General features: G+C 52.1%; 1 protein-coding gene across 1 annotated transcript; it reads left to right on the top strand.

The window, feature by feature from the left end:
- The first annotated feature begins 1,337 nt into the window (after positions 1 to 1,337).
- On the top strand, positions 1,338 to 11,308 carry ACER1 (alkaline ceramidase 1). Its single transcript, XM_010155077.1, has 6 exons — positions 1,338 to 1,430; positions 7,739 to 7,853; positions 8,223 to 8,361; positions 9,484 to 9,621; positions 10,201 to 10,338; positions 11,140 to 11,308. Exons 1-6 carry the CDS (start codon positions 1,338 to 1,340, stop codon positions 11,306 to 11,308), a joined length of 792 nt encoding a protein of 263 aa, XP_010153379.1.
- Positions 11,309 to 12,262: the final 954 nt, after the last annotated feature.

Here is a 12,262-nt window from a genome sequence, read left to right as displayed (position 1 = left end):
GTTTCTCCACAAGAACATGATCAGCTGATGAGTGGCTTTAAGATAAACTGTCCTTCCCTGCGCTAGACTCAAAGCTGAATGGGTTTTCAAAGAAAAGAAAGCTGTTTTCCAGCCCTTACTACTAGTGCCTTCGGAGCTCAGAGTTGCTACTGGAGTGCTTGGTGTCACCCCGGAATATGCTCATCCTGCAGAGCTAGAGAAGCACAGCCGGATGGGTTAGTTTAACACTGCATCCAGGCACTTAACCACTCAGCTCCAGGGAATTTCTGTGGCTCTTGTGTACCAAATACCCAGCTGCTAGAGTTTGGATGGGGCTTCCGAACACCTCTAAGGTTGGCACCTACCTATCACCTTCCAAAATAGCTCCAAAGTCTCAAGGATGTGAAAGCAAACATGCCAAATAGGAAACTTGATCAGAACTTTTACTTTTTCAAGTGAATAAAAGAGGGCTGGGAAACGATGCTCAGGCTGAGGATAGGAAAGTCTTCAGCATGGGGAAGAAAAACAGGCAAAAGGTTAGGTATTTTTTAGAATCCCACTTGTAACTGCAGCTTCTGCCCCTGCCAGGGGCCAGGCTGGGGGACCTGGCAGTGGAAAGCCCACTCGAGGTGTAAAGCCCAGGTGCCTTTCGCTGGGATACCAGGACAGGGTTTGCATGGGAGGGTATTCAAAGTGAAATCACCGCTGGCGAAGAGACACCTCCCAGCGCGTCTGCTCCACGCTCCCAGGACTCCGGCAGTGCCCAGGGTCTGTGCTGGTGCTCCAGGGCTAAGCTCACGTCAGGTGAGCTCCAGCCCTCAGGAAGATGCTGAGAAACAACTAATGAGAACAGAGCCAATGAGCAATAAACCCTGTAGAGTTGTCCACTCCCAAAAAGTAGCTCACAGCCTACAGAGTACAGGGAAGTCCTCTTGGCAGAAAGATCTGAGTCACAAAGAAAGTGAAGAGAAGGGAGAAGAGAGGGTGACAAGGACAGGGCTGAAATGGGGAAGCACCGTGTGGCAGCGATGACCCCTAATGAGAGATGTTAATGCCACGGATGGGGCTGTGGTGACCGTTCCCAGGCTCAGGGTTCAAGAACATTTCCGAGGGTGATTGGTCACTCCTGCATCGTGAGGAGAGAGAAGGAAATATTCTGCAGTATGATGCGTCCTGGGAAGGGGATGAGTCTTTCGTAGCAGGGTAAGGATGCTGTGCTTCAGCAGGCTGGTGCAACGTGAGCACGCGTGTGTGCAAGGGGCAGGTGGAGAGCGCATCTCCCTTTGGGTGTGCAGCACGCTCCCTCCCCACATACGAAACTAACCCCCTTCTCTCCCTTTTGCAAAGGTGGCCCAACAATGCCGAGCATATTTTCCTACCAGAGCGCCGAAGTCGACTGGTGTGAAGGCAACTTTGAGCACTCGACGGTCATTGCGGAGTACTACAACACCGTGAGTGCGGGCGCATCCGAAGGGCAGGCCGGGGCGCGAAGGCAGCTGGCTCCGGGCACCTAGGAGCTGCTTTTGGGAGATGAGATGGGACGCCCTTGTTTTCTCTCCTCCTGTTCATTCCTCTGAACTTCCTGGTGTTGGAGGGTGCTGGTATGGGGAACACTTTCTGAGCTTCAGGTAAATCAGGGGACTTTTATTGCTTACAACAGCCAGTTGCTCACAAAGGGAGCTGGGGTCAGGGGTACTTCTGGCACGTGTGGGGCTGAGTTCCCAGTGAGAAAACTCTGGCAGCGCTCCTTAGCCCAGATTTGTGAGATCCTGTTATACCAGTCCTGCAGCTCTCCCAAGCGGGGTAAGTCCCACACAGGGCTGATATATTCCAGCTAAATGTACAGGAGTGGCAAAATGAGAGACGGCACTAGCATGAACCGTGTCAGGCAGGTTGGGAATCTGGAACTCAGGGCAGGGGAAAGCTGATGCATAAGCCAATTTCAACTCCTGTGATCCTTTCTAATTCAGACTCCAGCCAGCACCAGTCCCTTGAGTGCAGCCTCCTGGCTTAAGCGTGGCTAGAAGCATCCGTAGCTGTCTGCAGAGGACTCGGTAGGTAACCGGTCTCTGCAAGCGTGTTCTTCTACCTCAGTGCAATTACAGGCTAGCAGGGGTGTGAGGCATGTGGGTTTACAACCTTCCAAATGCCTTGTTTACAACTTTTAGCAATTACTGCCTAACACTAGAAGTTCTGGTTCTCATGGAAATGTCTCTTCCTCTTGTTTTTTTTTTTTTTTTAAGCATTTCCTGCCTTTAATAAATTGCCTATAATAACAATAATTCTCTCACCCAAGTCCCACAGCTCCCCAGCTCTAATTTCCCAGCCAGGGTCTCAGAGGAGGGAAGCTCAGGCTGTATACAGTCACTTCTCTTTGAGACAGTTAACAAATAAAGATATGCCAGTCCAAACCAAATCCTGCTTCCCACTGGCATCCAACTGGATGTGTTGTGCTCTTGCCTGTTTATTGGCACTGCATCCCTGCCGGATGAGCTCAGAGCTGCAAAGCAAGGCATAACGAGGAAGGAAGTACAGAAATCACTTACACTCACATCAGCATTTCAAATGTAGCTGGAGATGCCTGAGCTTTGGAGTGTCACTGGCCACACTGGAGAGGGGCTGATTTCCATAAAGATCAGGAAATCTGAAAGTTATGCTTTTAATCAGAATCCACACAGGGAGATAAATTTATTTCACCTTTTAATTTAGTAGATAGGCAGCATTTTTCAAGTGTGTCTTTGGGGCTGAGACCCCATTTTCACAAGGATCCTGATTCAGACCCAGACTGTGGCTCAGGATCCTTAACACACCAGAAGTGTCTAACTTCTCCGCGGCACACTGCTAGCTACCAGTTGGTGTGGCCAGATGCATAACTACCTTTCCTAGAACCCCAAACCCTCTAATTCCCATAAAATGTTAACTCTTAGCTGCCTAGGTTGCTTTGTGGCACAGATTTCTAAATTATGTAGCTATTCCTGAAAATCTTACACAGGTGCCCTGTTCTGGACTGAGGTCCCTACTAGCCACAGCCACCTCCCATGTTTCCATGCTACGCCACCTTTGAGGCACTGGGCTTGTCAGGGTGAATTCTCACTGGGCAGGACTCAGACACAGCTTTCCTCCAGGAGAGGAAAACTACTCCAATACATGTTTCCACACAGACGCAAACAAGTGTGATACTGAGGAACAGAGAGACGTGGGCAGAGCAAACCCTCCAGGATCTTTTCCAGTAATTAAATTCGCCCTTGTTCCTCTCTATATGTGAACACAGGGCACCTCTTCCCCAGCAGAGAAAGAGAGAGTTTTTTGTCCCTGCACTGATCTCCTTCTTGCCAGACTCTGTCTCAGCAGTCCATGGAGCTCAGCAGAGTGTCTGTGCAAGCAGAGGGTACCACTTCTGCAGTTTCTGTCTTAATATGGGATTCCCGTTTAGAGATCTAAACCTGCCTTGATGGCTGCCTGCATCAGATCTGGCATGTGATCTCCCCTCCATCAAGGGGAGACAAAAGAGCAAACCCTCCTAAAAAAGGCTGCTGCCTGAGCATCTGACAACAGCCCCAAAGCTGCACTCTGCTCGGGGCCAGACCTTGTACCCAAAAGCAGGCAGGAGCATCACGTACATGGGCATCACCCCTTCTCGCAGGTGCAGAGGCTGGCTGGCGCTGGCTGGCTCTCACCCCTTGCAGGAGCACCAGGGGAGCTCTGTTCATGCTCTGGGCATTCTCACAGGCTCAGGATCCCTGTGAAGTGCCCTGAAGGGAGGACTGTAGAAATCAGACCAGACTGAGATCCCCAGCCATCCCCGCTGCATGTTGCAGACCGAGCCGGGGCTCAGGGCACTATCTCAGATGTGATCCTAGCAGCCTGGATCACTTTCTCTTCTCTCCTCCATCCATTTGTTCCCCATATTCAGATTGCTTCCTCCCCGCGGCAAGGTTTATGGGCCTTATCTCACTGGACTGCCTTGAGATAATTATATCAATATTGACTTCAGCGTCAGTTTGCCAGAGTTTTAGACTAGCTGGGAATCCAGCCAGCTCCTACCCGAGACTCCCGCACCACGAACTCAGCAGGGCTTCCTAATGGAGCATCCTCTTCGACATCTTCTTTCCAACACTGCCCGGGGCTCAAACAGGGTAGTTTTGTGCCAGCAGCAGCAATGTGCTGCTGACAGTTGCTCTGTGCCAGCCGCACTCTCTCAGGTCTGCTTGGGTTGGATGCTTTTGATTAGAAATAAGCACCAAGGGTATGAGCAAAGAATGTAAACAGTATCTTTAAGTACCTAATAATACACAGTGGCTTGTGATTGTTTGGCAACAAAGTGCTAACTATTTATAGTGACTCAGTGACCCTGAAATTTATTGTCTTCTGGCTGTTCATAGGAGAACAGTATTGTGCTACATGAGGGTCATCAGTCAGGGACTTGTCTTTCTATCCTCATTTCTTTCCTGAAATGACTGATCCAGGATGCTGGCAATGACACCCAAACCCTCATCAGTCCCTCTGGCAAAGCAGCAGGAGCTCTGACACTGCTGTATATCCAGGGCTCCCAGATGCTTCATCGCTCGGTGGAGATAAGCTCAACTGAAAGTGAGAAGCACTCACTTTCAGAGTGTGTCAGAGCCATGGCATGCACCCCAGCCCTCCGCACAGGCTCAGTAACCCTGTGGCATCCCAGGCACATCACTCCCTCACCTGCCCAGACAGTCCCGTGCAGGAGTACGGCAGTTCCTTTCCTGGCACCCTGCAAAGACTAGACAAACAGCTGTTTCCTGCCCCAAAGCACCGGCGTGACACTGCAATGTCAGGACACGCAGCTTCGTCTTCTGCTACACAGGTCTGGCTATTAGGAACTTGCCATACAGGTCTGGAGAGCCTCTGGGGTATTCTCTTCTCTCTCTGGCCCTGTGGGATCTTGTTTCGGCTAAAGCTGGCTCACTGGCCTTCGAGTGAGTGCATCTTGCAGAAGTCTCCTTTCACTGCTGAAAATGCCTGTCTTGAGTAAGGACCAGCGCATGCCTTGGCTGTTATTGCTGTGCTCACAGAGCCAGGCAGGGCTCTGCAAACCAGCATCTCCTGTCCCAATCCATATCCAAGGCTTGTTCTCACCCCGTTGTGGACGGAGATGCAAACAGGTTCTCTGGAGGTCTCTCTCTTCATCTTGGGTTGCAAAGTGCCGAGCTGCACAAGCTCTGGGGCTTTTCCCATGATCCTGTTAATGCACCAGGATTAGATCCATGTTGCTGAGCCCAGTCTTGCTTTTCTCCTAGTGAAAGAAGTAAATGACAGTATAGATGGGTTTGGTTTAGGTACCTGAAGCAATAACTCACACTTGTTAGGAAGCGGGACACCGCTGGGAGCTCACACAGTGGAAAAACCACGGGGCTTGAGTCACTCTCACAGGTCAATTCACACCTTGGCTCCATCACCACTCTCTCATGTCCCTGGCATCCAGGATACAGGGACTTGGTACCTCTTGACCAGTATGACCACTCTAGGTATGAGCAGAAGCTGTTCTGGGGAGACTCAGCATGAGCAGAGACTCTGGAAAAACTTCTTAATGGGAGTACTGGGAGTAAAACCCTCCTAACCACATTTGAGAGCTTGCCACATCCTAAAGGGAAAACATACAGCAGCACTTTCAAATCAAGGCTTGGATCCCGTGGGTGATGAAGACCCGTGTCCCTCACAGGTGCGGTTTTGTAGCTGCTCTGCCCTAAGCTCTGAGTTTGGCTGCTCTGCAAGGAATCACTCTATTTTTCGACCCTATTGGCATGGTTCCCCTGATTATCCCTCCCCTCTGATATCTGATCTTGCACACCTGATACTGAATTAATGAAGCGATAACATTGCTATCATGTAATTAATGGCACTGTTGCAATGCCCACTGCAGCAGGGCTTCAGCCCTCTCTATCTGCAATCTCAAAATCCCATATTTCCTCATGCTGACGTGCATGCTGGTACTTGCAGACTGTTGCCTTTTCTGCAATCATTTTCTCTTTTCTTGCTATCCCTGCTTGTTTTCCAAAAGCCCCTTTACCCATTTCACAGGAAAATAAATGTTTGTAATACAGTTGTTACTTTAATACAGGGTTTAGTTTCTTGAACGTTTTCAAACAGTTTGGCCTCAGGTGTGCAAGTGGGACCGGCACTTCTCTTTTTATAGCTGGAACGGGAACAGGCCTGGATTTGGCCCTAAGCACCTATAGAAAACCAATACATTTGGCCCGAGAATTGCTGTTAATGGGAGCATTAACTTGTTTCATCAAAGTCTTATTGAAATTCAAGATTAGCCTCCAGGTGTTAAAGGGAATAGAGACCTTATATTAAGCGTGAATTGCCTTTCCCTCTGGAATATGAGAGGGTGTGTTTCACACATATGACAATGTCCCTGTGATTTGCAGCCCTGTTACCATAAACCTAGATCCCATGGGACATCACAAGCCAAGCACCACTTTTGCATTTCACCTGGTGCATGTAGGAACTGCTGAGGGGTGAGACTCAAGCTGTGGGGGTCGGATTCCAAGGCTTGGGGTCTGGGTCAGCATCGAGCTGGAAGATGAAAGGAAAAGGATCGTTGGGGTGAGATAAAAGTCACTCTCATAGTTTGCCAAATGGTATTTTAGCAGATGGCTCTGCCCTGCTTTTCCAAAGCCTCAAAGAGCTGTCTGGCAGGTAAGACGTGGCACCACGCTTCCAACCTTTCATGAGCAAGAAATATTTTCCCTGGGGAGGCTATACTTCCTCATAATATCCCTTTGCTGAGTTAGCAAAATCAGGTGAAAAAGCCGGGGTAAGAATGCATAGGGGGTGAGGATTATTCCAAGCTTCATGCCTTCCTAGCTGCAGGGTGGAGTGGGCCTGGTCCAGCAGACAAGTCCAGGCTCTGGGCACTCGCTGCTCCTCCCCAGCTCTCGCATTTTGCCCATCAGCAACTGCCATTCCCCAAAGCACTGGCACCTTCAACCAGTCAAGGCAGCAGCAACAGGCCGAGCCGCAGTACCATCCCCTCCTCCCCAGACAAATCAAAGTCTGCCAGTGAAGCAATTTTACAGAGTTGGAAATCAGGGCAGAATAATTTCGCTGTGTTCATTTGCTAGGTATGTTTAAAGGAGGTTTATGACTTCATGTAATTACTAGTCTCCAGAATACCTTTCCCCCCCAGGCCAGGTGGCTTCACACATGACACTACAGGATGTCACCTCAGTCCTGCTCCCACTTACCAATGTCCTGCTTGTCCTGCTGCTCTCCACCACACTCACTCCCTGTTAAGGACGGTTTTCCTGACTGTGCCTTGCTGTGGTGGCCAAGCTCCTCACACCCAGCCCCTGGCAGGGGCTCCCTGCTAGCTGAAAGGGGCAGAAGCCATCCATGGAGTTTTTGGCAGGTGTGGGTTGACAGGAGAGGGCCATGACTGCCGACAGGAGAGCTTCGGCAGCTTGCTTGAAGACACTGGGCAGCTGAAGTTAACCGTCACCCAGAAGGGACACACCAGCTTATCCTGGGCTTGCTGGCCCCAGCGGTGCCTGCAGGGAGAGCACAGATGTCTGCAGCCACTGCTGTCACAGCAATAGCTGTCCTTCCAGTTCCAGCCTCGCTTCTCAAGAAACGCCTCTGCCCGCTCCCTGTGCCAAGAGCACACATGATGCTTTTCACTAGAGATCAGTATCCTCATTGCACATGGAGATACTGCGGCACATGCTGGGATGGGACTTGCCCAAGATCATGCAATAAGCTGAATGTGCCTCTTGTTTTTCAGATCAGCAATGTAGGCTTCTTTGTCCTTTCTCCTGCCCTGCTCCACCTGAACCGGCAGTACCGTCAGCAGCGTGCCTTGCCCTTGTATTTCGTCTCTGGCCTGCTCTTCTGCATAGGTGGGTGCCAAGGTTGAGAGAAGACCAGACAGGTTGAGAGTATCCAACTGTTCATTCATGATGCCTTTGGTGGCTGGTTCTTAGTGGCCAAAGCACAGGGGCAAGCTGGGGTAGGAAACTGAAGAGCCGTAACTGTCTGAAGCCCTACAGCTCACAGTTCCTGCTGGCTGTGGGTGCGCAGCGTCCAGCCCAGTACATCCCATGGTGCTGTGTGGGCTGACTCACTCAAGTCTCCATTAGTGCCACGGTCCATGCCCTGCCCTTCAGGAATGGTGTGCGTCTAGGAATGGCCCCCAAGAACTTCCCAGGCCAGATGGGCTCGTGTGAGGATGGAGCTTTGCTGACACAAACTGTCCTTGCTCTTTGCAGGTATCTTCTCCATGTACTTTCATATGACCCTGAGCTACGTGGGACAACTCTTGGATGAGCTCTCCATCCTCTGGACACTGATTGTGGCATATTCCTTTTGGTACCCAAAGATTTACTTCCCCAGGTGCATCAAGACCAGGTATGACGCAGAGGGACATAGGGTTGCAGGCTCTGAGGGAAGGGACATTGATGTTGATGCATGTGACCATCACCCCCCCAGCCCACAGCCAGCTTTCCTGTAAAGGGTCAGCGTTGAGGTTACCGCAGTTTGCTCTGGGACCAAACCCTCCATCGCTCGGTGGTGGGTGTGCTGACAGAAGAGCAAGAAACCCTCCCACGGGGAAGGGCTGTGCTGGGCTCCTGTCAACTGGAGCTGCTTGTCTTCGCAAAGCTACAGAGGAAACTTTGCATGGAGAATTTCAAAATTAATTAGAAAATTAAATGTTCCTGAGCACAGACATCCAATTGCCCATGCTGTCAAATTGTTATAGCATCCCCTGCCACCCACAGAGAGCTGATGGCGTTTCCCATAGGACAAACCAGTCCAAGTTAACACCCCACATTCCAAAGGTTGCCTGTGGGAGGGCTGGCTGGGCTAGAGGAGGCCAGCAGAAAGGATGGGGACACTGGGCGAGCATGGATCAGCAGAAACAGGAACCCAGCAAGGCCTGGCTCGCAGGATGGTCCCATCCCGGCTGGCTGGAGCCCTCTGAGCCAGCCCGGTTCCAAGCCCGGCACAGCCCCGCTCCAAGTCTGCTCTTCCCATGCCGAAGAGGAGGTCACCAGGAGTTCACTGTGCAGACATGGCTGGGGGAGAGGGGAAGGGACTTGGGAAGGGATTTGCATGTGAAAGGCCCCTCTGAGCCCTATTGTTGTTCAGTCAGCCCAAATCTGCATGTTTGCGCGGCTCAAGGCCCGGTGCCACTGCTGGGACTCCTGCTCTGCAGCCCTTCCCCGGGCAGAGCTCCCGGGGGTGCCTTTGCCCGGATGCTCGTCCCTGGCATCACCATGAAAGTGCACGTGTCCTTCGGGCTGTGTTCCCTGCTCTGTCAGGGACTAACGGGGGGGCTTTGGGCAAAGCACAGATGCCTCAGCCTTGCTGTCAGGGTTACTGCAGAGGCTGAGGTCAGCCACGTGCAAACAGACTGCAGGTGCTGGAGAAGGGTTTCCTCTCTCAGGCAATGAGCAGGACTTCTCTAATCCTTATCCCTTCACACTGTGAGCTCTGGGGGCACTGACACTCACTCCCAACTCCCTTTAGGAAGCATTTCTACTGGTTTACTGGTGGCACCACCGTGATCAGTACCTTGATGTCCTTCATCAAACCAGCACTCAATGCCTATGCGCTCAACTGCATCGCCTTCCACCTGCTGTACCTGATGTGCCGTGAGCTGAAAAAGTAAGGAGGGGGCTGAGAGGGGTCACCTGCAGGTCCATCGCACACTCATGGTAGGATCGCACGTGGCAGTGTCTCTGCACAACAGTGAATGGAGCCAAAGTCTTCATCAGCCACATGTTGGACTCTCAGCTCTGCAAAAAATTGGCCAGCCTGGGGGGGACCGGGAAGAGGCTGTGGGCAGCAGGACACAAGAAAGCCATCTGGCCCAGGTGCCACGCAAAACGGGGACAATCATAGGACAAGTGTATGTTGTCCCCCCCAGCTGCCATTTCTGCAGCTCTTTCCACTCTGGGGGGGATTTGGGAAACAGTGTGGGGTTGGGAGATCCCACCAGGATCGGGGGAGAAAGACAGGAGTGCCTTGGAATCTCCTAGCATCATCCCTGCCCACAGAAAGCCAGAACCCCCTCTCCAGAGCCACACTTCTCCAGCGCTTGTGGTCTGGGGAATACTCTCCAGAAGAAACTCGCTGGGTTTTGCCCTGTTGCAGTAGCATTTGCAGCCAGGAACCAGCCCTCTTTGAAACACACATTCCTTCCAACATGATACTCTGCTCCCTTTCCCCCACTGTGTTTTCCAGGTGCAATGACAAAAGGGTTCACCGGATGGCCGCAACCATGATCGTGTGGTGGGTTCTGGCCATCAGCAGCTGGATCAGCGACAGATGGTTCTGTGAGCTCTGGCAGGCGATCAACTTCCCCTACTTCCACAGCTTCTGGTAAGGGCTCCAGCGTAGGGGCAGGAACTCCAGCCCAAAGATTGCAGGAGCTGAAGGGCCACAGATAAGGAGACATGACAGCAGGGATGGCTCGATCAGGGAGCAGCCGGATGTCTGCCAACCCTCTCCCCCTTTCCTTTGTTGCTACTGATGCTGTTACTAACCCTGGCCCTAGCTCAAGGATTTGGCCCTAATCACTGCTTAATATCCCTTACCTCCTCCACACCAGCCAAATGGTGTTTTGCAAGTGAAATTGTTCTAAAAGTCCCTCCAGGTAAGCAACTTGCTTTCAAAGGGCTGCGTCTGCTCCCAGGAAGCTGCATGAAGTGTGGTGTTCTTTGAGTTATTTTAATAGCCAGACTGAAAGACGGTGATTTGCTTGGGTAAGACATTTCAGCACCCGGCCAAGTGCGGCTGTAAGTGCTGCACACAGCGCACATTCTCAGATCTGTCCTCACAAACCACTGGGATGACTGGGGCAGATACCCAGTGCTGCTGGGCGAGGCCAAAGTGGAATGGGTGGGTGTTTTTGGAGCTGAAGTCCCCTATATCACCCCATCCCCTCTGCACAAGGAATTGTCCCAACCCCAGCTTCCAGGATTTCCCCATAGGCACAAACCCCGCAGGACCCGCACTCCCTGCAGCCCTCGTGCATCATGGGATTGGGACCTTTCTGTGCCATTGTTTTACCCCTTGGCTCTAGCCTCAGGGTGGCAATGCCAGCTGCACGGCACTTCGAGGGGACGGAGGAGCAGATGGAGTTACCCCTGTCCAACATGTGGGTTTTTGTTTCCTTGCCAGGCATGTGCTGATAGCCATGTCCCTCTTCTACTGCTTCCCACTGGTCATGTACTTTGACGTCAACTACGAGATGCCATCGTTCAAGCCAAAGCTCGGCTATTGGCCCAGCGACTCTTGGCCTATCGTGGTGCCTTACGTTGTGCTGGAGGAACCCCACAAGAAGTGCTAGAGCCGGCTGCCCGCAGGCATCGCTCGGGCATGGGGTCTGTGATGCACACATGTGCATCTGCACGGGGAACACCTCGGCTCTGCGCCTGTTCCTCGGACAAGGGCAGTGTGGCTAGTGGATGGGGCAGGGAGCAGCTGAGGCCTCGTGATGCTGGCATGAAGCAGGGTGGGAGCCCACAGGTGCCTTGGAAGACTCTACCCAGACTGGTGTCCAGGGAACCGAAGGTCTTCTCCAGCAGATCCCCACTGAGAAGGGGAGGGAGATGGTGCTTCTTCTGTGTCTTCTGCATTAGTCCAGCGGCGGCACCCCTTGCTGACAAGGGCACGGTGGAGAACACAGAAGCCAAACTGGTGACAGCTGGGTTTGTTGGGGCTGCTATTGTTATTATTATTATTACTAATTTTATTTATTGATGTATGTGGTCTTGCTCAGGAGAGCTGTGCATTAAAGCTATGGACACTGACTTGCACTGATCCCTTTCTTTCCCCTGACTGCACCACGTCCCCCATTATCTGCCAGTGACTCCCACAGACAGGGTGGCCAAAGCTCTCTCTGACCGAGGGAGAGCTGTTATAAAGAGAAATCCTCCTAGGTGAGAGCCCAAAAGAGGGTCTGCTGGCCCAGCTCTACCCCAGGCTCTACCTCTTCTTCAACCCGGTGGCTTTTGTTCCTCCCCAGCTCTGGCAGTCTCCAGTGGCCACGTGTAACTTGGAGTCCCCTCTGCTTGCTGAAGGGGCTGGCTGGTGGCAGGGAGTGAGGTAAGGAGCCAGTACATTCCACGTGGCAGTACCTTTGGAAGAACAAAGAAGGTGTAAAGCTCTCAGAGAAAGACCGCTGCTGTACCACGGGTACAATGCGATGTTTTCCAGGGTCTCCCCACAGCGTAGCATTGAAAAAGTTGCTCTTGCGGCCACCGGACACACTCCCGTTCCCGCGCCTTGCTGCGCTGCAGTG

Source organism: Eurypyga helias, unplaced genomic scaffold (assembly GCF_000690775.1).
Source record: "Eurypyga helias isolate BGI_N326 unplaced genomic scaffold, ASM69077v1 scaffold42457, whole genome shotgun sequence".
Taxonomy (NCBI): domain Eukaryota; kingdom Metazoa; phylum Chordata; class Aves; order Eurypygiformes; family Eurypygidae; genus Eurypyga; species Eurypyga helias.
Note: the sequence above shows the minus strand (reverse complement) of the source record. Positions and strands in the feature narration are given on the sequence as shown.